Below are 25,196 nucleotides of genomic sequence, written 5' to 3' on the forward strand. Positions count from 1 at the left end.
CTTTTCTTTTTTTTTTAGGAAAGAAAAACCCCTTATCTGTTAGAGACACACACTGAAGTATTTACAGGTGAAATTTCGTATTTGATTCAAAATATTACAGAAAACTTCTAAAAATTAAATTAAAAGGAGGGAGGGGTCAACGGAACAAAGTAGACAAAACTGCAATATGGGTGATGGGCACATGGGAGTTCATTATATTTTTCTCTCTAATATTTGTTGAAAATTTTTATAATACAAAATGTTTAAAGAGAGATTCATGGGCCATTAGGACAGACCCAGCCCACAGAAATGTTTGGATTATACTGCTTTTGTTTAAATCGAAACCATGTAAAGGGGCGTACAGTTTGCCACGGCCCCTGCCACTCCCTCTGGTCTTAGGCCTGGGTGCCCTTGGCTCTACCTTGGCTCTGGCTCAGGCAGCATTTGGTTTTGTAAGTCTGCATGCACTTGTTCCATCAACCATTATGTCTAAACAGATAAAATCTAGCTTTTGATGATTGGCAGCTGGTTAATTCTTTAATTAGGCCACTCAGTTTTGCTTTTTCTGTGGCCACAGAGTAAAATCTACAAAAGCCAACATATTTGTGCTACGGGTAGGGCATTAGAGCTGAACAACCTCTCACCATTACTGGGAAGTGACACCAGCTTCCTGCTTGCTGCCTTCAAATCAGTAATGTCTTTGGAGAGATGTCCTTTCATGTTCCTTAGTGACGAGACACCCTACACATCCCCGAGTACATGGCTGGATACTAAAACCCTCTACTTTTGTTCCCAGGGTTTCCAGGTTCTCTGGGAAGCTCCAAAGGCTTCCACCATTGATCAGCATCCGTGGGGACCGCACTCACCATAATGTGAACCAGCCCAGTAATGCAGGGTAGCACATGGGCTCTGGAATCCCTTCCTGGATTGAAATCCTAGCTCTGTCACAGTGAACACAGGTGCTCTTTCTAAGCCACGGTTTTGTCATTTGCTAAGTGGGGCACTACCAGGAATTATCCTAAGAAGGATGTTTTGAGGATTAAATAACACGAATATATGCAAAGTACTGGGAACTGTGTCTGGAATATGGTATATGCTCAATACCTGTCAGCTGGTACTGCTATAGCTATTATCTTCAACAACAGCAAAAATTTCGCACCAAAATAATGTCCATGTTTCCTCAATGTCAATAATACTTCAAAATTCATTTTAAGAAAGGTTACACTGAACTAGGTCAATACAAAAATTCTGTCATTGAGTTTGATGCCTTCTTGGATTAAACTTTATTAATTTCAAAGCAGCTGCGTAAACTTTTAAGTTAAAATCACTGAGTTTTCATGACCTTTCTTTGATCGGATGAATTCTCTTTAGTAATTACTTTAATCCAATAATTACGACTGAAAAGAACCATACAACATATATAAAAAGTATGGGGGGAGGAAAAAAAACATCATTTGGCAACACACACCTGCTTTATAACCTCCCTCCTTACAAGAAGTCCCATAAGGTCATTAAAAAGGTGTCACATAAATCCAAGGTATTAGAATGCAGAGAATATTCCCAATGAAGATTAATGAAATAAATTCTCGGAACTTTCTGAAAGTAGACTCTAAAGATAAAACTCAAGTTTCAATCTGAATCAAAACAGTGACAGCAGTTGCTGAAGGGCTCGAGTATCCGAGCTGTAAACTGCATACAGTGTGCGTGTCTGCGCGGGACCAAAAGATAAACATCGCTTTGACCAGCAGAGCTGCGTACTTACAAAGATGTGCAGGACAAAAATTAACAAAAATGTTTAGAGTATCTAAAGGACCCGTAATCAAAGCAAAAGGCACTTAGAAAGTAAGTTTTATCTTTTCCCATATCCATTTATCATTATGAATATAGAGAAGTGATTGGTTTCACTTTTTGTTCATAATCTATTTTAGTTCTGACTGCTTTGATAGCTATTATTACTACTAGAAATAAGGAAATTAAACCACAAATCTTTACACATGCCTCATCTGAGGTAAATATATTAATTATAAAATAGGTTTGTATAGATTTGGTTTGAAATGAATTCTAATACATAACATGATAGTTTATAACTGTAATTGCTTCATCGAGTCTTACTTGTGCTTCAAATCTACTTGCATAGGAATATGATTTGTATTCCAAAAGCATGCCAATTTTGAGACACATCAGTGTTGGCTTCACCGAATTACCCAGCAGCCAGCCGTCGAGTTTGTTGCAGCTAACTACCGCACAGGTCATTGTTTCTGTGGCAATGAGGACCCTGCTCAGGGATCGAGCCACTACTACTATGGTGGCCCTGCGTTTGAGTGGTGAAGTGACAGTGCTACACCGATGCCAGTAACTGCGAGGTTACACCAGCAGCGACACAGCCTGTCAAAATCAGAGCTTGGAAGGGGCATGTGTAGCAATAAACAGAAACCTCTGATTTTTACTTAAATTTCAAAAGCTGGCCTAATTTCTAAGTCATTGGCCTTGATTACAGGCCTATGAAGAAAGAATTATTTAAATAACTAGCAGAATTAGTCTGCAGTTGTCAGCTTCCTCTAGCTTAGGGGAAAAAAGTCTTACCAGAAACAGAGCTCCCTGGAAAAATAAAATAACCGCCTTCTGAACTTAATCTAGGGGTAAAACTAATGAACAAATGAATGAGTAAATGAATGAATGAATGAATGAAAAGATGAAGACAAATACCAAAGAAGATTAAGAAATCTGCATGAAATTCAAAATACAGGAAAAAAAAAATCAGAGTAAGAAACCCATCAGCTAAAACCAAATAAGCCCTGCCGCGCCCCTGTGCACTCACCGTAGCAGCTATGAAGGGGGAACGGAGCGCCCAAAGTCCTGGGTGCTAACACCCATCCCAAAGACACACCGGAAATTATGGACAGGGCAAAATATTGTACAAAAAGAAATTTTAGTTGATTTTGAAAATATAAGATTGATTATAGCAGTAATAACAAAAGCAGCATTGTTGTGTTCCCACTATGATGTGTAGCTGTAATATATGACAGAAACAGCTCAAAAGTGGGGGATGAAATGGAGCAAAGTCGTTACATTTTACCAGAATGAAGTCTCTGTTAATGTGAAGTAGATTGTGTTAAAGATGCATACTGCAATGTCTAAAGAAACCACTAAGAAACTAGAAAAAGTAGCTAAAAGTATTAATGGAGGAATTAAAGTGGTACACTGAAAACATCTGATGCAAAATAAGGTAATAAAAGAGGAACAAAAATGGAATGAGACAAAAAGAAGACAAATATCAAAATGGCAGACCCAAATCCAACTATACTAATAATTACATTAAATGTCAATGCATTAAACTCTCCAATAATAAACAGGAGAGATTGTGAAAATGTCTACAAAAGCAAAACCCAACCATATGCTGTGAACAAGAGACACACTTTAGATTTAAAGACCCCTCCCACCCCCCAAAAAAAGGGTTGAAAGCAGCAGAGGGAAACATATATACCAAGTAAACAGTAAATGTAAGAAGACTGGGATGGGTATATTTACACTAGATGCACTGGACTTTAAGAGAAGGAATGTCATTAGGGACAAAGAAGGGCATTCCATAATGATAAAAAGGCTAATACATCAGGAAGAGACACCTGTGAATGTGTCTCCCCAAGGGGAGACAGCCCTTCTGCGCAGCCACTGGCTGGCAGTGGCTACATTACTCTACCAAAGGCCCTCCCCAGCCCCTGCCGGGAGACCCTCTCCTACAGCTACAGTTCTAGCTCCTTCCAGCCTCTGGTGACCATTCTTTCCTCTTGCTCATGCAGACCTAGAGAAGGTAAGACTCCCTGCCGCTGCTGACCAGCCCTCTTGGGTTTCCTTAACTCGGTCCACGTTTTTGAACAGTCCTTCCGTTGAATTCTCCCTAGTTACCTGCATGATGGGTCATCTATTTCTTGATGGGACGTTAACCTAGAAAAAAACCCAAACTCCTAGCCTTGGTTTGAAAGCGGCTAGTAGCTGCTTATTAGTATCCATTCCCTCTCACTCAAAGAAATTTGAATTTTAGTAGTGCATTTGCTGCCCAAGCTAAAGAACTACACTTCCCAGTCTGCCCTAGCTAATATGCTGAGGCCACATGAACCATGGGACAATGACACGTAGCTTGAAGTGGTGCATGAGACTTCTTACAAGTCTCAGTGAATGAGGTCTGTACCCTTCTTCCATCTTTTTCTATTCTGTTACTTAGTGCGTGGTGGCCTGGCCGGAGCTCCAACAGCCTTCTCGGACTGTAAGCAAGAAAGCCACGCCCAAGGGATGGTGGAGGGAAAAGCATGAAGGAACCTGGGTCCTCTGTGACCTTTGGACCTGCCATTCCAGCCCTACACTGCCTACCCACACACCAGTGAGAATAAACTTCTATTTGGCAATCCAGAAATAAACGTCTACCTCGTAATCCATTGATAAGGGATGAAGGAAGGAAATAAGAAATAAATGGATAAAAAAGATCCATGGCCATATTCATGGCCACAGTCCCCACTCCTGGAATCACCAGGATGCCAGGAAGTTGCAGAATCTCCTGAGAGATCCCAGAATAAGTACAATGTTTTTTCCCTAGGGCATGATTGCTTCCGCCACTCTGGCAGAGTCTGAGGTCGAGCCGTCTGTCTCCAGAGAGGAGTGCCTCTTTCCTCCGGCGTCCAAAACACTCTAAATTATTGCCAGCCCCTGCCTTCTTGACAGTCCTCCTCCCAGGCCCGGGCAGAGCGGAGGAAGGGGAAGCAGGGATGTTACGTGGGGCCCTGCCAGGCCTGCAGTCTCCTGAAGCAGTGGAGCCGGCCACAGAAGACTGGCTACATCTCTGGGCACTTCCTTCTTCCTTCACAAGTTCTTGAGATCTCAGAGTAATACACTGCAATGTTCTACCATTAAGTCTCTGCCACCCCACATTCACATCCCTATCTTCGTGGGAAAAACGGGGAACAAGTGGTCCCTCGGGCGGTGTAACCAAACAAGCAGATGCTTCCATAGGAAGGTAAGTGTCAGGTGCCTAACTGCATGACTGAATACAAAACCATTACCTAGCCAAGCTTCATTCTGCTGTAGCAAGTCCTAGATATAGGAAAGAAGCAAAAAAGGTGGAAACGATTTAGTTAAAGGCAGGCTGTGAGTTAATGATGGAGCAGAAAGGAGCATCCAGGTCCCCAGGGACGTGGTCTCATCTGCCGAAGCACCCAACGTGGGCAGTGATGCTGAGAGACCGGAAGTGAACAGGCTGGGGAGGAAAGGAGCTGCAGCCTGAGGAAACACTTTGGTAAAGTAAATTCAATGCACCCCAAGGTCCCTGAAGCTATTTTAATGAGTGTCTGGGAGTTCTGTGTTTCTGAATAAAGTAATCAATACTAAGTGAAAATACGACTTTGGGACTTGATTTTGCATAGATGCCTCACTTGGAAAAGCTACGACGAGAAGGTGGAGGAGCTGTATGAACTACTGGACACGCGGTGCCATGGAGAGCATATTCTGGGGAAGAGATCATCCAGAGGAAAAGAACTGTCACAGCACTGGCGACACTGGCAAGAAAGCTGGCAGGAGCTGAGAGGCGAATATGTTTTTTTGACCCCTGAATATCACTCTTGCTGGCCACCACTGAGTTGCATGTAAAAACCACAGGTTAGAATGAGCAAAGCCAAGAATATCTTTTTTCCCCTATGTTTGATATAATTAGACATTAAGTTTTTTGAAAGTAGAACCATAGCTAGGAACTGAAGTAAGTTTCAGAGAAGAGTTGAGAATTCATGCCACTTTGGGATAAAGAAACTGGTCAAAGAATGCATCTCATTTAATGTTTGCAATTGTCCTTCTGTGTGTTCTTCCCTCTGTGTCCTTCTCCCATAGCCACTCTGGGAGGGCTCAGCCTGTTGCCACCACCATTCAAGGCAGGGGAGGGACTGCGCTAAGGGACTCACACCAGACTAATCGCCCAGGCAACTGTCCAGGGTCATGGGAGGCAAACCAAGGATACAATCGGCATCTGGGGTCAGGTTACCAGGCTGGAAAAAGGGTCCCTGGGATCAGATGGAGGGGCGAAGTGGATATGGCAAATGGGAAGTGAGATCTATCTCTCAAAGGAATTATGGCTCAGCATGGAAAACCAAAGCAGTGACACAAAGTCAGGCTCAGAAATGGTGGCTGGAAGTAGCCGTGGGGCCACAGAAGGCGGTGAGCAAAGAGGGGAGGGCCAGGAGGCCTCGGCTGTGAGGCTGCCCCCCGCCTGGCCTGTGCTGCAGGTTAGGCGTGATATGTGACGTCTCCACAGGACTGAACGAGATATCCAGGGCACGTATGAGAAAACTGAAGTAGATGCGGCTTGTCCTAGTAATTTGAACAAGGTCATGTAAGTAGTTGGAGGTACAGCCAAGATTAAAATCTTGACCTCTCCAGCTCTGCTTGTCTGTGCACATTATTAATACATAGTGAACGTTTACATTTTTCAGCTGCATTTGAGAGGCTGGTCCCACATAAGACTAGCTAGCTAGAGAGAAGCAGCACAATACAAAGCGCTGCGTGAAAGGTGCTTGTCACTCGGGAACACCTGAAAGGCAGGGAGGACCCACTCCTTTCAAGTACAGCCACCTCTCAGTTACCGCCACATGGAGTTACGGTACGGTTTTGATTAGACGCTTTCTTCCCTCTGCCACCACAGACAGTTTAGTGTTTCTTCCCTTCCTATCTGTTGGGGTGAAATCAGGTAAGACAAACGAATTTCAGAACTATTTTAGCTTAAACAAATCACAACCAAGAAGGTCAATCTGCTGGGGAATAAAAGCCTCCCCAAATCAGTATCCTGATGGCTTGGCTAAACAGGACACAAGCTTTGCTTCCTGATATAGTTTGTGAAGGTCTAGAGTAGTTCTGGCTACTGAGTGAAGTTAACCCAAACCCACTGTTTTCCTGTAACTTCACTTGAATCAGCTGGGACTTCTTTGCCTTTAGCTTGAAAACTGGGCATTTTGCATTCCAAATTAATAAAGAATGAAGGTTTTGGTTACTTGCAACTTGAATCTGGCATTGTGGGTTACTGGTTCTTATAAAACAAAGAAATAAACAAAAAGACTCTTAAATTTTCCATCAAGAGAAAGCTGGACCAAAGCTGATTGACTGACTAATGTAACAAAAACATTTAAATACACATACTTTGTGGAATAAAACTGAAAAGTAATGTTGCGGATACATGGGAACATTGTTTCATCTTAAGAGATATATATATATATATATACACACACACTGTACACTTTTAACGTAGTAAGGATGCTAACCATATGATCAAAGCAAGTATGTTTTGAGTAATCCTGAAAGTTTTGAGACCTGATACTGGAAAGAATCTTTGAAACAGAAATCTGTCTTGGGAAGAGTTTCTTAAATCCAGCACTACTGATATGTTGCACCCAATGATTTTTTGGGGGGTGGTTCGGTGGGGGGAACCTGTCCTGGGCACTGTAGGATGTTCAGCAACATCCTTGACCTCTACCAACTAAAAGCCAGTAGTAATAATCACCTTCCTTGCCTCCCCCCACCCAAATCATGACAATCAAAAATGCCTTTAAACGTAGCCAAAGGTCCCCTGAGGGGAAAATTACTCCTGGTTGAGAATCACTGATCTAGAGGTATTTCTCTTTAAAACCACACAATATATATGCTGAAGTAAAAGAAACCCAGTCAGGACACTAAAGGTCCTCATACTCATTACATGTGGTTTTCACATTTTCAAATGTATGCTGACATGCTAATAGCAGAAGTATACTCACTGTGTACAAGAAAACAAAAATCTTTCCACATCAGCAGTAGAGTGAGTTTTGTAAAGCCTTCTGCATCATATTCCACGACACCTCTAAGTAACAAAAACACACACACACACACAAACAAAAACTCATAAAATAAGGTATAAGAGAAAGAGAACCAAGTAAAGAATATATTCACAAAGTCAGGGTTACTGAATCTGAGATGCACTTAAGGCGTGTGAGTATTACCACAGGAAGGATGTGGATTTGGAAGGACAGCATCTAGGTTTAAGTTAGAGCTTTGCCATTTACTAACTATTATAATCTCAGGCAAATCACTTAACCTTTGGAGCCTCAGTTTCTTTATCTGTAAAACAAACATATATTTCCAAACTTCATTACAGGGTTGTGAAAAACAAATAAGAGAAACCATAAAATGCCACGCAAATGTTAGTTACAGTCATGAGTAAAAGGACACATTAGGAAACCAGGCCGGCAACGACTCTGCTGCCTGGGGAGTGATTTAAGTCTCACTCTCGCTTAGGCACTAAAAGGTGATGAGCAGTGACAATATGACTATGTTCGGGGATATATATTATTTTCTCCCAACGTATTGGATTGGCCAAAAAGTCCGTTTGTTTGTTTTTTTTTTTCCTGTAAAATAAAAGACACATTTTTCATTTTCATCAATAATTTTATTCATTTGGATATTTTGAGTATGTCAGCTTATCTCCCCCATGGTATAACACTGATTGTTCTCAATGTCTCAATTTGATCACTATCAGCTTCAACTCGTCTACCCAACCATGAAGCACTGTCCAGCGAGAAATCTGCAGCAGGAAATTTTGCAAATCATTTCTGACACGTTTGATTAGTCACAGCACTTTCTCCATACACTGCACAGATCTTTTTTTCTTTTGCATTTCAGTTGCGTTTTTATCTTTCTTGAAATAATAAAGCATGATATGCCAAAAATGTTGCTTATTTTCTTCCATCTTCAATATTAAAATGGCTACACAATAATTCACCAATTTTGATGTTTTTATTTTTCAAATGCATGCTGATTATGACAGCTGCCACAATACAACTAACTAAATTGTTTTGAATGAAGTTAACGACAACTAAGCACTACTAGAGCCATCTTATGGGAAAAAACTAAATGAACATTTTGGCCAACCCAATACTGGAATCCTTTCCCTTACACCCCCCGCCCTTCCCGCTGGGCACCAGATGAAGCAGAAATGTTAGCTGGATGGACACTGGGCTCAGGTGCAAGGTGGGCACCTCATGTGTCAAGGGAGAACAGCTCCTGACAGCTGAGGGCCCAGCAGGGTTCTGGTAGGCTCGCCTCACCATTTCCTTCGAGAGCTGAGTGCCTGGGGAATGTCACATAATGTACCAGCACCACCTGCACACCGAGGACAGGGTTTGTGTTCTCTCTCATCCATGCAAGAAGGCCTTTGCTGTCCCTAGAGATGACGTCTCCCTGGCCGAGTCAGGCCAATCAGACCACCAATGCTGTTGGCCACCCAGCTCAGTTCAGAAATAAAGGAACAGTCGCACCCACTGCAAAGGTAAAGGAACTGAGACGCTGAAGGCTAAGTGATTTGCTCAAAGACTCTCCATGTATCGTTTGGGTTTGCTGGCTTAAGTCAATAACTTTATTTACCAGTTTATACTTCTTTTCACAAATTTGTAACTAACTCAATATATTATAACACTGATATCTAAACTTCTTAGATCCTGCATTCTACAAGCAAAAATAAGCAGATTCCTTCTCTTCATGTATACAGGGTCAGGCAAAAGGCGGTTTATAGTTGTTTGTGTGGAAAATAATAATCAATCAATAATACTACAAGGTCCAACTCTTTCACGTCCTCACAACTGTAAATGTGCTTGTGTCCTACCTTGTATAGTACAGTAACATAGTAGTATTTGTATAGAATTTAGTAGTTGTATACAAGTACTACTGTATTATATGTATAATTAAACACATATCAAAATGTACATTAAAAAGAATGAGCTCTAAATACAAATGTAAATGAATTTCCATGTTTTTCTTGTGCAACAGCGGCATGAGGTGGCGCTGGGATGTGCGCGCCCGACTGCGGAGGTCGCTGCACCAGCTTCTTCATTTTCAGTTACTCCCACTGATGACGGTCTCACTCAGGAAAGATATATATCAAAGATGGTCTTACTCATAAATGGTGTCATTTATTAACCACTGTTTGTGTCATAAGGACTTTCTCAAAAGGTTCATAAATAGAGCTGAAAAAGTCTTTAGTAGTAAAGACTCACGTGAGAGACAAATGGTTTTGATACTGACAGATCTACTTTGGAGGCATAAAAATTCCACGATGGGCAATGAGAACATGTCTTGAAACCGTTTTGGGGAGTCACAAATTTTGCTTATAATTATGCCACAGTTTGTAAAATTATATCCCAGGAGAAGGCCAACCTTAGTTTTTATTTCATTTTCTCTTTCCTATTCCCACTTTCCTTTTGCCCCAATATCTTCTTTAACGTGGTATTATTGTACCTATCTTCATATACTTCGAAGCCTCTCTGGAACACGGCGGGCTGTGACCAGACCACTGAAACCCTTAGTGCTTCACGCCCCCACGGGCAGAGTGATCCATCTGGGACGCAGCCTGGCAGAAAATGCGGTCCTTCTCCCCCAGAGCTCCGCCCTGCCGAGCAGCATGGTGAGGCCTCTGCCATCAGGGACAGAAATGGAGCTGCACAGCAACACTGCCCCCGCCACCCGAAGGAAAGGGTGAACGCAGGGGCAGCGGGGGAGGACGTGCCCCCCGTCACAGCAGGGACACACTGCCCCTTTTCCCTCGAAGTGCCTTCTTCCAGCTCCTAATCCTGGTGGGAGAAGGGGTCCTGTTGGGAAACCTGAGTCCCAAGAACCCGGGTTCCCACCCTGGCTCTAGCTCTTCTGGGTGTGACTTCTGTCAGGTTACTAAACTTCTCAAGGTTTCGGGGCTTCCATCAGTAAAGCGTGTCACTAGCGCCCGCCCGGTTCACCTACCGGTGGCTGTGAGCCGACGGAGCCGACAGGCTGTGTAAACTGTAAAGGGCTCTAGGACAACAGGCGGGGCCCCGTCGTTACTGCTGTGCGCGCTGCCGCTTCAGGGACACATTTCACTTTGGTATTTGCTAAAGCTAAAAAAGAGTCTTCCTGGGAGCTTCGGTGGAAGCAATTTATGAAATGTATACTGTAAGTGCTGAACAATTGCTTTTAATAATTGTATGCTATTTAATTTAAACGGAAAAGGAACTCTCCATGAAAGTTCTGGACACTATTTCTGGATCAATGCTGTGTCTTAGCTCTTAGATCAAATATTTTTGACTGCATCTCACTTTACGGTCATCAGGAGGCAAGGGGATCATTGACATATGGCTCAAGTAAAGACAAACTTACGTGCCAAAGTGGCTGAGGAAAGCAGCAATATACTCTCTTCGTTTGTGATATCCTTGAATCACATACTGCACCTGGAATAGGAACCCAAGGCTGAGAAAATTTTAAATGCTTTATTTAAAAGAATGTCAAAGATTCAGAGGAGTAGAAATAGCAATAAAACGAACATCCACATTCCTGCCACCTATATTCAACAACTGTGACTATTCTGTCTAGTTGTTCCATCTAGCCATCTACTTACCTATCAATCTATCAATCTAGCTGAAACATTTCAAAGAAAATTAGAGACATCATGATAGTTTGCCCTAAATACTTCAACATGCATCTCCAAAAAACAAGACATGTTCCTGCCTAAGCACAGTCTCATTATCGCACCCAGCACATTCAGCCACCGTTCTTTGACTTCACCTGCTATCCCGCCCATCTTCAAGTTTCCCAGTTGTCCCAGAGACTTTTTTTTTAAGGCAGGGTATAATCAATCAGGAGTTGGGCAATTTAATCTAGAAAGTCTTTTAGTCTAGAATGAACTGCCTCTTAGGCCGTGTGTCTAAGTGTTTGTGTGAGCCTGCACATGTATGTATGACATTGACTCTTCAAGGAGATCAGGCATCTTGTAGAAAGTTCTGCATTCTACATTCTCCGATTCTTTCCTTTTTCCACTACCCTCTGTATTTCCTATACACTGAAAGTTGGAGCTAAAGTGTAATTAGATTCAGGTTAAATATATTTGGCAAAAAAAATTCATAGTTAATCCTGGCTTGATCCCTGGTTACAGGGATCATCCCACTGTAAAGGGACCAGCCCTTTGTAAAGGGATGCTTCACCTTTGCTGCAGTGAGTAATCCACGGGTACACCTCTCGGAGCATGTAAAGATCTAGTTTGCCACAACTTTTCACGATTTAGTATCTGTTGGAGATCCTTGTCTGAGTCGATTATTTCATTAGGGCCTAAAAAACGGTGATTTTTTTTGAATTCTATCATTTCTTCTGCAAGTATCAGCTGGAATTCTCTATAAAGAGCTTTCACTCATCAAATAGGACTATTTAGTTATCCTGAACTACAACTCCTATCGAAAAGACAGGATAATGCTTCAGTGTTTCTTTTTAAATTCCTAATATTCAGAATAAGGAGTGTTGAAATAGGAGATTTTATTTTGCTTGTTATCACCAAATGACAGTTTCTATTAAAAACTGTGAACTCCCCTGGCTGATGTGGCTCAGTTGGTTGGAGGGCTGTCCTGTAGACAGAAAGGTCATGGGTTCAATTCCTGGTCAGGGCATATACCCAGGTTATATGTTCAATCCCTAGTTGGGTCACATATGAGAAAGCAATAATCAGTCTCTCTCTCTCTCTCTCTCTCTCTCTCTCTCTCTCTCTCAGAAATGAAAAAACGTCCTCTGGTGAGGATAAAAAAATAATAATAAAAATAAAAGTAACAAATTGTGAACTTAGTAAGCTAGGCATCTATCTGAAAGTTAGCTATTTACCCATCAGCTTTTAACAAAAACGTACATTCCTTTCAACGTCTGCAAGAAACAGTGGGAGAAAGAGATCCCCCAAGCTATTTACAATGGCTGTAGCCACAATGAGTTTCCATGGCTAACAAAAGCTTGAGATAAATTGCTTGAAATAACTTCGACACAATTGGTACTGATAGCCATGCTGTACACTTTAAAAGTAAAACAATTCTATTTATATAATAGGGGTTTATGTCAATTTATAAAAACAGTGCTTACTTTGCAGGCTTAATGCAGGATCAGAAATGTTATTTCAGGAAAAGAAAAACAGATGATAAGTTTGCTTAAGTGGCTTTGTTTAAAAAGGGGATGAAAACAGTTCTGTATACTTGATTTTAAAAACAGAAAACCATTTTAACAGAAACCCACAACAAAACTGGCTATAAAGATAGATTCCAATGTAATTATGGAAATTCATTTGAAGAGATTGTTTCTAAAAGCAGCCATACTGTCCTCATTTGTAGCAAACAGAAGAACATCCATTTTAAAAGACAAGTAAAATTAATGAAAGGGAAACAGATAAGAAAAACAAACCAATTCTTGTATATCTGGGGAAATGGTATTATAATTTTTTGAGAAAAATGCATAACTAGAAATTAATCTCAATTGGAGAGCTTTAAACAGGCTTTTCTACCCAGTGCAGGAAGAGCAGATATGCATTTTTCTCCATAATAGTGGGACACAGAGTTGAGGGCAGTGCAAAGCCCGCAATGTAAATAAGCATTCTGTCCCCTGATGCGTTTTGTAAGAGGGTGGAAGCAGGGGAATTCGGTCCAATGAGGAGCAACCACTCTATGAAAGTTAAATGCTCTGGAATCTGCGCCAAGCCCACAGGCTGCAGAGTTGCCAGATTTTAATTTCTCTGACATTTAAAAAATAATATTGAAGCCTATGAAATATTATTGTATATTTAAGAGACTGTCCATGTAGATATAAACTGTCTTTTTTTTTTTTTTTGAGATGAGCTATCTTTTGAATGAGAGGGACAAACAAAAGCTTTATTTTCTAAGCAATGTGTACAAAAAAATAGGAGCAAAGAAAACAGCACTTTGGGAATTAAGCAAAACTGAGTCAGTCCATGGAGAAGAAAGTCAGTATCGCTTATGGATTAGTATCTCCAGTTTTCAGCTAAATACACTGGCTGGATGCACTTTTAAAAAATATCTGACAACAATCATTAATGCAAACTCAGCACCTTGTCAATGTAATGGCTCATTAGTGCAGCTAACAGAGAGCTTCAGATAGTCTGATGTGCCTGGACACAAGGCCAGCTGACCTGAAAACCCTGTCCCTAGAAGGACTTGGGCAAACTGCTCTGAGACATGGCAGGGAGAATGAAGAACTGACTGTTAGAAAGGGAGGTACAGAACAGCCGCAGGCCATGAAGGCAGCTCTACAGAACTATCCTAACATTAACTCGTGAAAACACACACACACAAATACACATACTCATATTCACTCACAGGCTATTGGAAAATGAAGGCGTTCAAAAATTTTAAGCCATAAGAAGATGTAAATTTAGCAAATAATTAGGGCATAAAGGAAATTCCAGAAAGGGGAGATACAAATTTAAAAGATGAAGATACAACTGGAACAAGAGGTCAGAATCCCTAGAAAAGGGAGAAGGAGTGCAAAGAAATGGGGAGAGAAACTGATGAACTGTAATTCAAAGGCGGAGAGGCCGACGTTAGATGGAGGCTGAAGCTAAGAAGGGGGGTGAAGTGGACGGCGCCCGCAGGGCGCTGCTGCGTGGGTGTGACACTGGAGGAGGGCACCTCACAGGGCGGGGTCACTTTTACCTTGTTGGTGAGCAGGTGGCACACTTGAGGAACATAATCAATGAGACATCCTCCTCCTGGAAAAGCTGGGATATGAAGGGCTGAGGAGCCTCCAAGGGCACTGCAAGGACAAGAGTACAACGGACACTTTTCTTAGGGCTCAAGCAATTTAAGAACTGATACCCCCAAAGAGACTTGGCTTCTTTTAGCAAAATTTGCCCACCAACTGCCCAAATTAATGATGGTGGGAAGCAGGCTTTACTTTATGATCACATTTCTGCATGTCAACCCATTTTGTTAAATTAGCATGTTCACATTACACATGACTAACAACTAAGGATAAAAAACAACTAATGATCCTATCACACGACAGTAAAAATTAGCAAACTTTAATTGGCATTCGTAAATGTCTTACCAACATTAATAGTAATGTTGGTAAGTTATGTTATTAGTAATGTTATTACTAACTGAGACATACGTAAATGTCTTACCAACATTAATAGTAATGTTGGTAAGTTATGTTATTAGTAATGTTATTACTGCAACACAGACTTTTTTACTCTTGATTATGTCCAGTTACGTGCTTGGCAAAGATGAGTCACTCATCGACCATCTTTAACGGAACGGAACTGAATTGATACGACATTATAACGCTGCACAGAAGGCACCAGTCCTGCCGTATTCCAGCTTTGTTGCCCTGGGCAGCCTCCTTTGGGCTTCCCTTCCCTTATTTTTAGTGTGAGGCAGGTGGTCCAGAGCAGGTGTTGCAAACTCCAGGGTCTACTCAAGTCCAGGAAGGTGATGTAAATGAGTGGAGAGAGACTGGAAATTTTATGCACAGCAGGAAAGGCTCTCCATTGCTCAGCTCCAACTGATCTCTGACATGGAGGAACATGAGCCTGCTCTTACCAGGTTACTGAATCTCTCAATTTTTGAATGGTGGCAACTGATTAAAACTTTCTGAAATGCTATGCTACCTGGTCCCATGTCTGTGTAAGAAGTCTGCAACTAGTCCAAATAAACATTGATATTCAACTCATCTAAACAAGGTAAGAAATCACTGATCTAAGGACTAAGACCCAAAGCTGACCTAGTAATAATTCCCAGAACTTTCATGCACATTCTCTTTTCAATTTAAATTAACCAGCACATGATTATTAAAAGACATTTTTCAGAACCTCACAGCATGCATTTCACATATTCTTAATCTCAATTTCGTCTTCTTTCCTACTCTTACTTTCCTTTGGTCCTGATTTGTTATTTCTCATTTAAACTTTATCATAATGCACTATATATTTCTATAACCCCTTAAATTCTCTCTATAATACGATGGAATATAAAGACCCCTAAAATCCCTTAATGCTGTGATTATTCATTATCCAAGTCCACACAGCAATAAGATTGTAAATGGAAGCAAAATGTCCCCAAGCAACAGTCTAGAGAATCATTCCTACAGAGATAAGAGCAGACAGACTCAGTCTAGAGTTTGTGACACAGGAACTGATCCGTGTAACTACTGAAAGGTCTCCAGACCCAGCCTGTCTCCCTATCGACTAAACTTCTGAAATTATGTTTTCTGATAATAATGAATATTATCTTTACTTATCGGAATGAAAAACCCACAAACACATAAAATCCTAGGTGATGTGAGGAAGTCAACACAGAGTAGAAATACTCGCTAGAGACTTTTTCTGCTCAGATTGATACCTAAGAAGCACGAACCCTGAGGAAATTATCACAGCACTGGACTAAGTAAGACAGTAACGAATCACCCACAGTCTGCAACTGCACAGAGTCAGCACGAATATCACTTCCATTTGCTGCTCTTGGAGGAGATACTGGATCAGATCTTGCCTAAACCCTGAAGAAGGCCAGGAAAATTCCTATCGCTTCTTGTGAACTGGAGGAAGGCTTTGTATCCCTGATTTTGCATTAATGAGTACACAGAGGGGACACACCTCTAACCAGAGGTTCTAATGGTACCATTAGGAGGAAAAACTGATTAGGAAGAAAATTCTATAGTATAAGAAAAATAAATCCAATATTTACATCCTGTAGTTGTTGGTGAAATATCTATATAATGTAGAGATTACGAAGGCCCAGGCTTCTCATAGCTTACTTAGAGGGCAATATCCTTAGAATAATAAAATTTAAAAAAAAATAATTTGGGTAATTCCTTGGAATTGATTGTAATGGGTTTTGACCTGCATAAAATATTACAGGGTAAGTTCTTAATCATTCATTAAATTGAATACAAGGAATGAAAATAGTCTGTGGCTAATCCTTGAAACTGGAACTCTCTCTCTGCTTCTGAAATACAGCCATTAGACAAAACTACCTACGATGATGGAAGAAGCGAAGGCGTGGAGAAACCCGAAGGCCGGCTGCTCTGCTGCCAAGCATACGTCTCTGCTCCTGCTTTTGTGATTATCAGGAATTAACACTTGTTGCTAGGTGCTTCCTCATTATCTAATTTAATCCTCCCCACAATTCAGTGAGGCAGGAATTACCACTGTAATTTTACAGGTGAAGAAACTGAGGTTCAGAGAGCAGAAGAAATTTCCCTGGGTTCGCACAATAAGAAAGCGGTAAAGCCAAGATCTGAACTCTGGCCTTCCTGTCGCAAGGGTCCATGCTGTTACTGCTGAATTATGCGCCTCTCTGAAACCACTGAGTTTTAATCTTTAAAGGGCAAGGCGGGGTGAAAAGAAACAGTCCAACTGGCCTGGCTACCAGCGAGCCGGGCTGGGACTCCAATGAGGCCAACGGGCTAGCAGCACGCAGACCGCCGCTAACACTGGTGCTGCGACACACAGCTCTGTCTCCCTTTACAGTTGTCCACAGAGCAGCAGAGCGAGCCTTCTCAGCTTTGTTCAAGTCTCATCCTCTCCTACCCCAGGCGTCAAACAACCAGATTCACTGAATCTTGGATGTGAGGGACTAACCACTCTATCATGTCTGACTGTGAATGACTTTGGTAGCAGCGCAGGGTAAGCCTCAATGTGTTGAAGCATTTCAGGTACTGAGATGGATATTTTAAATGAGAGTTTATTTTTAAAGGACACATTGCCCCCCTTTATTTAGCTCAGTACAATATACTTTCTTAGCCTGCGAGGGTACTGAACCTGACTTCTAGCGTCACACACTGATAACTGCTGCTGATTCATGTATAAATATCCGCCTCATGGGTAAATATTTAACAGCTTGCTATAGCTTGAATGCTGCCCTGATCATGCTGAATAAACAGAGTTAAGTGCCATAAAATAAAAGAGCTATTATGTTTTGAAACGGGACAAGATGGAGGCAAGACCTTGTGATCTCTAATTATTTAATATTCATGAATCAAAATACATGGGGCTGAGCATATAGAGCAGAAAAACTCACCCTCTCTGAGAGTCCAGGGCTCACTGAGCTATCCCCAGGAATGCGGGGCTGGCTGGAGAGGAGGCAGGGCCTGACTAACGCCCCCAGTGGCTGGGGAGGGGCGGCTGGAGATGAAAGGGACCAGGTACTGTTGGTCCTTCTGATCGCCAGAGCAGTGCAGGGCGAGCGCAGAGGGGAAAGGGGAAGAACATACTGGTGTGGCAGAGTCTCAGGCTGAGCCTGGGAGGAGAAAGAGGTGAAAAGGGCTGCTTGGAGAAAGTACTTTCTATCTCGTTCTGGCCTGAAATGAAACAGGAAATTGGCTGATAATTTTTAGAACTGAAACTGTAGATATAAATTAGAAGGACAAGGCCAGAGTTTGAGAAGCCTTTCCAACAATGGGGTTGAAGAGACCAAAAGGTAAACCAGAAAAGCATTTCCTGTCTTATTGGCTCTAAAAGTCAAATGTAAAAAACTGTCTATGTTAAATGTATTAATACTATTGTTTTTCATGTAAATAAGAGCTAATAGAGCCCTTTGTGAGCCTTGCTCTGTTTGCAAATATTCAGAGCATCTCTAATATTGAAGACTTTGGCTACAGTGCAATAGCAGAAGGGAAATATTTTTGAGCATTTTGACATGAAAAAGTGCCAGGAGTCAGCCTGTCTGAAAGCTTGACTTGGGACAACAGGGTTTGATTTTGACCCATTATAGGAGAACAATTCCCTCCTCCCCGTGTGGGGTTCTACATTACCGGCCAAATGAAACGAGCAAACCATGATTTTGGCACTAGAGCAAGTCAGAAGGGCCAGTGACTCTTGCTTCTTGCTCCTGCCAAGTTTGCTCTTTGGTTCTACTCAACTTTGTCATCGGGGCAGTGGGGATGACGCAACTTTCAAGAAGACCCATCTCTCTCCAGGGTTAAAGGGTTTGAGCAACAATTAGAGTCACACTAATATTCAAATAGCACCAAGCCCTCCAAATGAGACTTTATTCTGAAGTGCCTCTTGAGTGTTCTGTGCCCCCAGGTTCTGTTCAGGTGCTGTTAGAGGCCCTGGGGTCAGTCTCAGTGACCTGCTTTCCTCCTCCACAGCATGATCCAGGGCAGTGCTGGAGGCGGTCACCTGGGAACAGGGAACTCCCAGGTGGCAGACAGGCACAAGCTTCCACTGGCCCCCAAGTTAAGAGAAATCCTAAGGAGAGGTGGGCCTTCAATTAAACAACCACTAACTGCACATAAGGTCTTGAGTCTCCCATTCTGAGTAAGTGACTAGGGCACCACTGTTAGTTCTCCTCAAGGCAAATGAAGGCCAGGGACCTCAAGAATCCGAGCCCTCCCTAACGTCAGAGTGTGTTTCTGTGGGCCAGCCAGAAGAGCCACGACAATGAAACAAAAAAGTCACTGAGTACCTGCTTTCGCCAGATACTCTAACAGGCATTTCGTGATCTCTAAACCTTACAAGAACCCTGCCAAATACTAATGAGCCCAATTTACAGATGAGGAAACTGAGGTTCTAAGAGTCTAAGTATCCTGTCCAAGATTACTCATCAAGTAAGTCGCAGAGATGGGCCTGAATCTTAGCCTTTCTGGTTCCAAAGCCTGTGTCCTTTTCCATTTGAAATTTTGTCATAGAAAGATGGTGTGAAGTTTATTGAAACAATGGTATAAGTGGCTGAAATTATCCTCAAGAAAGCTTTCATCCATAAAACTCATCACCTTGTCATCTCATTTCTTCTTTTCTTAAGATAGCTTATGTCTCAACAAGTTAGCTTGATAGGATAAAAAAAAATCACATATAGGTTCTGAAAACCCAGCAAGTATATAAATACTACATTAAGGAGAGACTCCTTTAAAAAAAAAACAAACCAACAACAACTGGATTTTCTTTTTCCTAGTAAAGCATTTTCCAGAGCATTGTTAGCCATCTCATTTTACAGATTCAACTTTGAGCCATCTCCAGAGTCTATCGATCCCTCAGTTACATAAAATCAAGGTATAGTTCAAAATGGAAAAATCTCAATGGGTCTAACAGGAGATAAAAACCAAAGATGAGAATGACAAGTTAAATTCACAAGTAGGACAAAATTTGGGGAGCCAAACTCAATAAGAGGTTTACTGAAGCACTGATGTAGGCCTGGCCATATTACACCTGTGACTGATCTAATCTTCCCGCTCAACACGCTTCATAGCCTAAACCAGGTCCTTGTTTAGAGTGGTCTACTAACAGGTCTACTTTACAGTAAAGCACTGTATTCCATTTCTTGTTTCCCATTTTTAGAGGGACATATAAATATGGAAATGTTCTGAGACAATAATAAATATGATTAAATACTCCAAAAATGTTCCCTTGGAACAAAGCCTAAAGAAGTTGAAATTGTGCAGTTAAATTACTTAGAAAGCTATGGAATTATTAAATAGAATAATTTTACAATGTGAATGCATACCATATGAATACTTTAAATCAGCTGTTCTTTGCTTAGGCGCAGTACACATGAAGAGAGTTTGAAAGGCAACATGAGGAATTTAGCTGGAAAATGAGTTCTCCACAGAACGGAGTAGTGAATACCAGCCCCACTTACGAAGCACTGTGTATCAGGGGTTTTCCTATACGATACCATTTCTTCTTCACACTACTCTGTGAGAAAAGTGTTGTCCCGCTTTATAGATGAGGAGGCTGGAGCTTGGAGAAACAACCTAACCTCTCTAAGGTCACGTAGGTGGTAAATGGCAGAGGAGCACTAAATCCAGGTCTTTCTGCTCTAAATCTCTCCCATTGTCAGGTCTTCGGTTTTTACTTTTGTGACTTAGGAATCCTTGTCAGGACCTGCCATCTGGTTCCACATGTGTGAGATTCATCAGGCTCCTGGCTTGGGGACTTCAGGCAGATACCTGGGCTGGCTGAGCCCCTGAGCTGTTTCCAGGAATATTTATTAAACTTATTTAGGTCCCTGAACTGAATGATTGGGGTCTTTTTCATTCTAGGCAAATCAACCCCTGGAAACCTGAAGAACTCTGAGGGCCAGGGGACCTGATAGAGACTTCCCAGTGGAGAGGGAGGAGTGCACACAAGGAGATTTTACGCTTAATGTGCAACGAACGATGGGAATATTGTAATTGCAAACAGAATAGGTCTAATGACATGAACACTAACCAAGTTTTTGTTCAGAAATGTGTATTTTAAGTTTGTTAGCATCTCAAAAAAGCCTTTAAGGGACAGTAATCTTAACAGATGTCCACCATCAGGATTTTGTTAGCATGTGGGAAAGCATTTAAAGTAAGCTCCCTAAAACAACAATGGTCTTAGCAGATGTTCTATTAAAATTTGGTATAAACTATTTATAAAGATGCCCGGCCATGCAAGGCAAACAGGCTAAGGGAGGGAAAAGCCTTTTTCCTTTCGTTGCATTAAAAAAATTTTTTTTAAATTGTTTTCAGAGAGAGAGGGAGGAAGGGGGAGAGAAGGAGAGAGAAACATTGATTTCTTGTTTCATTTATGTACACAGTCATTGGTTGGCTGTTGTATGTGCCCCGACCCAGGATCAAACCTACAACCTTGGTATATCCAGAGGACACTCTAACCAACTGACCTGCCCAGCCAGGATCCCCTCTTGTTGTATTTTTATACCTGCCCTATTACTTAAAGTTGATTCCATCACAATTTCTTTAAGAAGTGGAATTATTTTCAAATACCAGTTGGGAATGAGTGAAGTAACTATGAGCCTGTTACAAATTTACAACTTTCAGGCTCCAGTGAATGATTTTACTGCTCTGCTACTACCATGCAGAGGTTACTTTTCCTATAAATTACCTTCGTATCTACTGGAAAAAAACACACACATCTCAAATCATCACGTTGTACCTTTTAAATATCCTACAATTCTGTCAATTATACTTCAGCAAAGCTGGAAAATAATTAATGCATACAATAGTCACCCTAGACTAAATCCACAAGCATTTTCCTAACTCCTTCCTCCTCATTGCAGGTTTTAATGGTGGTCAAAGGAAGATGCAGAGAATTCTAAAACAATCCCTCTGCCTGACTGACAGTGCTGAAGGCTCAGACACATAAACAGCATTAGACTGCTTCATGCTCACACTCCTGGTCTCTGTAGTCAAAGAGCTAATACCTAGGGAAGTGGAGCTTGGCTTGCACGTGTGCACACACACCCACGCACGTGCACATACCACAAAAAGATACCAGAGGACGAGAAGACCCAGGGTACCTGTACAGAGCACTTTACAATATTTTCCAAAGTGCTATCCAGTTGGTTTTTTACAACAGCCTTACAAAGTAGGTAGCAGGTGTCAACATGCTCATTGCAGAGACGAGAAGACCAAGGCGTGACATGGATGACTGCTCCAAGGTCTTAAAGCTAGCAGTTCTCTGCACTGGTGGTTTTCATGATTGTGTAAGAATAACCTGGGGAGCCTGTTAAACTCTCAGATTCCAGGCCCCACTGGGAATCTACAATTTAACAGCTTCCAGAGTGAACGCAGGTGCAGGTGGTCCTCACACCGCTGCGCTGTACCTCACTGCCATGCACCACTGGGACCGGGGACAGGGAAGAGCATGCTGAAAGCGAATTTTGCCTGTCTCAAAGGCATTAGGTCGCTGACTATTCAAAAGGGGCTATGGACAACAGGAAGGTAAAGAAAACACAGATGTGCTCTTCAGGAGCTTAAGGCCTACTATGGGCCTGTTTATGGGCCTACTATGGGCCTACCCTGGAAACAACCAGAAAGAAGGGTGATTACTGCTAACTGTCAACATGGGCAAAAGGAAGTACGTAGTTACAGGCAGATAACCAGAGGGCAAGGCAGAGGAACAGTCAGATCAAGACTGGGGTGGCACGAGGGGATACAGAGCCTATTTAACAAGCCAAGGCCCTGGATCAAATGCTAGGAACTACACGAACAGCAGATGATGGGTCCTGGGCCACAATGAGCAGCTTTTGCCCCAATGATAGACGCGTGTTTCATACTTCAGGCTGCCTAACACATCTCCTGGTAAAAGGGCATCTGCCTGGAGATATGATGCTGGGTCCGGATGCATGACAATGGTGAACTGCGCAGGAAAGAAAATTTGAGGTTAAAGCATGTTATTCTGTTTAGTCATTAGAGTGAGAGATGTCCTGGAGATTAAAAAAAAAAAAAAAAAAAAAGTCTGGGGTTTGAGATGGAATCTCAGCCAGTTTCATTGCTTAACACATATCTTTGATACCGATAATTCCCAAATTTATACTCTAGCTCAGGCCTTCCTTTAACTTGGGACTCACATAGCCAAGTGCTGACTCACCACCTCCACTTGGGCGTCTAAAATGCAAGCAAACCCTGCAAACCCTACTGCTCCTGTCCTCAGTCCATTTCAGTCAACAGCAGCTCCAACCTGCTGGTTTTTCAGACTCAAACCTCAGCCGTCCTCGACTCCTCCCTCTCATACCCCACAGTCAATTAGCTGGGTCCAGGCTACCATAACCTCTCGCGGGAATCACTGCCTCCGTGGGTAAGCCGGCGCTGCTCCCCGCTCAGGGCACTAGCCCAGCTCTTCCCTCTGCCTGGGACTCTCCTCTCACCTGCAGGACTTGCTTCCTCGCCCCTTCCCGGTCTCACTCCAATATCAGCTTCTCAGCAAGGTTTCCTGAATAGCCTATTTAAATAACCCACCCCCGTCTCTGTGTCCCCTCTCCTTTGTTTTTACTTTTTTTTTTTAATGGCATATATCTCCATAAGACATTCTACAAATTGTATTTAATTATCTCCCCTCACCCCCACCCTTCACTAGAATAGAAACTCCTCCAGAATGGGAAACTTTGCTTTACTCACTGCTATAACACCAGAAACAAAGAATGTCAAGTTCACAGGAGACACTCAATAAATATTTGTGTCCAGAATGGACATCAAAAGTCAGTAAATACATATGTATATTTATCTTTTCTGAAATAGTCATTGTGAAAAGGAAGGTTTGAAGGGTAGGACAGGGGCTGGCAAATGTTTTCAGTAAAGAGCCAGGCAGTAAGTATTGTTGGCTTTGCAGCCGTAAGGTCTGTCGCAACAACTCAGCCCTGGTGCTGGAGCACACAAACAGCCACAGACAGTATGTAAACAAACGAGCACATCTGTGTTCCAATAAAATTTTATTATGGACACACTGAAATGTGAATTGCACATAATTTTTACGAGTCACAAAATATTATTCTTTCAATGTTTTTCTGATTGTTTTAAAAAATATGAAAATCATCCTTAGCTTGTAGGCTATACAAAGCAGGCTGCAGGCCAATTTGGCTACTGGGCTGTGCTGACTCGTGGTCTGGGATCATAGGATCATTAGACAGTCCCACAGATGCTGAAGGTAGGGAAAATTAGCCAGAGAGAAACATAGGCAAAAAGACCTATGCTGGTTAACAAAAATGAAAAGCAGGTAAACACAAGCACTGGCCTTTTTCAGGAGAGGGTGAGGTGAACATTAGGCAACTCATGGATTGGCTGTGGGAGTTCTCATACTGACACTGGGTTGGAGATGTGCAAGAAGGAGCTATTTATATGATTTCGAAGGAAGCTTGAGGCATATTCTGGTGCCTTTTACTTCTATGCTAGGTGAAAAAGCTGCCTACAAAAGTCTTCCTCCCACCCAAAATACTAGCTGTTAGTTGGTGACTGATCCTCAGAAATATTAAGATGAATCATATATGCTCTTTTCACAGTGCAGAAAAGATAATTTTAAAACTCAGAAAATGTCACTTTGGGTAGTCACAAACCACACAATAGGAAAACTGGCCAGCCTGGAAATTGTAAATAAATAAAATCCTGTTCCTGCGCAGAAACCTTTTTCCTCATTTCGATTCCAGTGCTTGTCTGAGGACTTGCCGCCAAGGCTGGCTGGTGTTAGAACGTGTTGGGTCCCATCACCTGGTGATGGAAGGCAGCCTTTGTTCTCTGCCCCTCTTCCCTGGGGCCCTCCTTGGGTAACTGCTGTTCTTGGTAACCTGGCGCACTCAGTCTTGACGTGCTCAGTTGTGGCCTCCCTGCCTACTGAGCCCTGCCTGGGCTGGCTGAAAGGTGCCAGCTGACAGCGCCGCTCAGCCTTTACCCAGGCGCGGGGAGAGGGGTCCCGTGTTTCTTTCTTCTCTCTGCTTGGAGAAACAGGTATTTTCATCTTTGATCCCTAAGGTTTGCTTTCCTTCTCTTGTTACTGAACGGTTCGCTCCCTATCTCCCCCTGCCCCCCCGCTTCGCCCTTTTTTGCAACTTCATCATTTTTCCACATTGCACCGTTTGGCACAGGAGGAGGAGGGAACCACATCAAATAAAGGAATGCAACCACAAAAGCTGCCTTGAGAAGCAAGGCCCCCAAGATTTTTTTGTGTGTGTCAATTTACCATT

General features: G+C 42.2%; 1 protein-coding gene across 2 annotated transcripts in view; it reads right to left on the reverse strand.

Moving 5' to 3' along the window:
* Window positions 1-25,196, reverse strand: part of BABAM2 (BRISC and BRCA1 A complex member 2) — a 347,541-nt gene that overhangs the window by 65,821 nt on the left and 256,524 nt on the right. For both annotated transcript variants that reach the window (XM_054568447.1, XM_054568456.1), the window contains exons 8-10: window positions 14,475-14,574; window positions 11,161-11,231; window positions 7,758-7,840 (exon numbers count right to left, since the gene is read on the reverse strand). In XM_054568447.1, the coding sequence (XP_054424422.1) occupies window positions 7,758-7,840; window positions 11,161-11,231; window positions 14,475-14,574 (254 nt within the window). The remainder of the gene's footprint in view (window positions 1-7,757; window positions 7,841-11,160; window positions 11,232-14,474; window positions 14,575-25,196) is intronic.

Source organism: Pteronotus mesoamericanus, unplaced genomic scaffold, assembly GCF_021234165.1.
Source record: "Pteronotus mesoamericanus isolate MK-2021 breed Mesoamerican mustached bat unplaced genomic scaffold, CSHL_Meso_final contig_101, whole genome shotgun sequence".
NCBI lineage: Eukaryota > Metazoa > Chordata > Mammalia > Chiroptera > Mormoopidae > Pteronotus > Pteronotus mesoamericanus.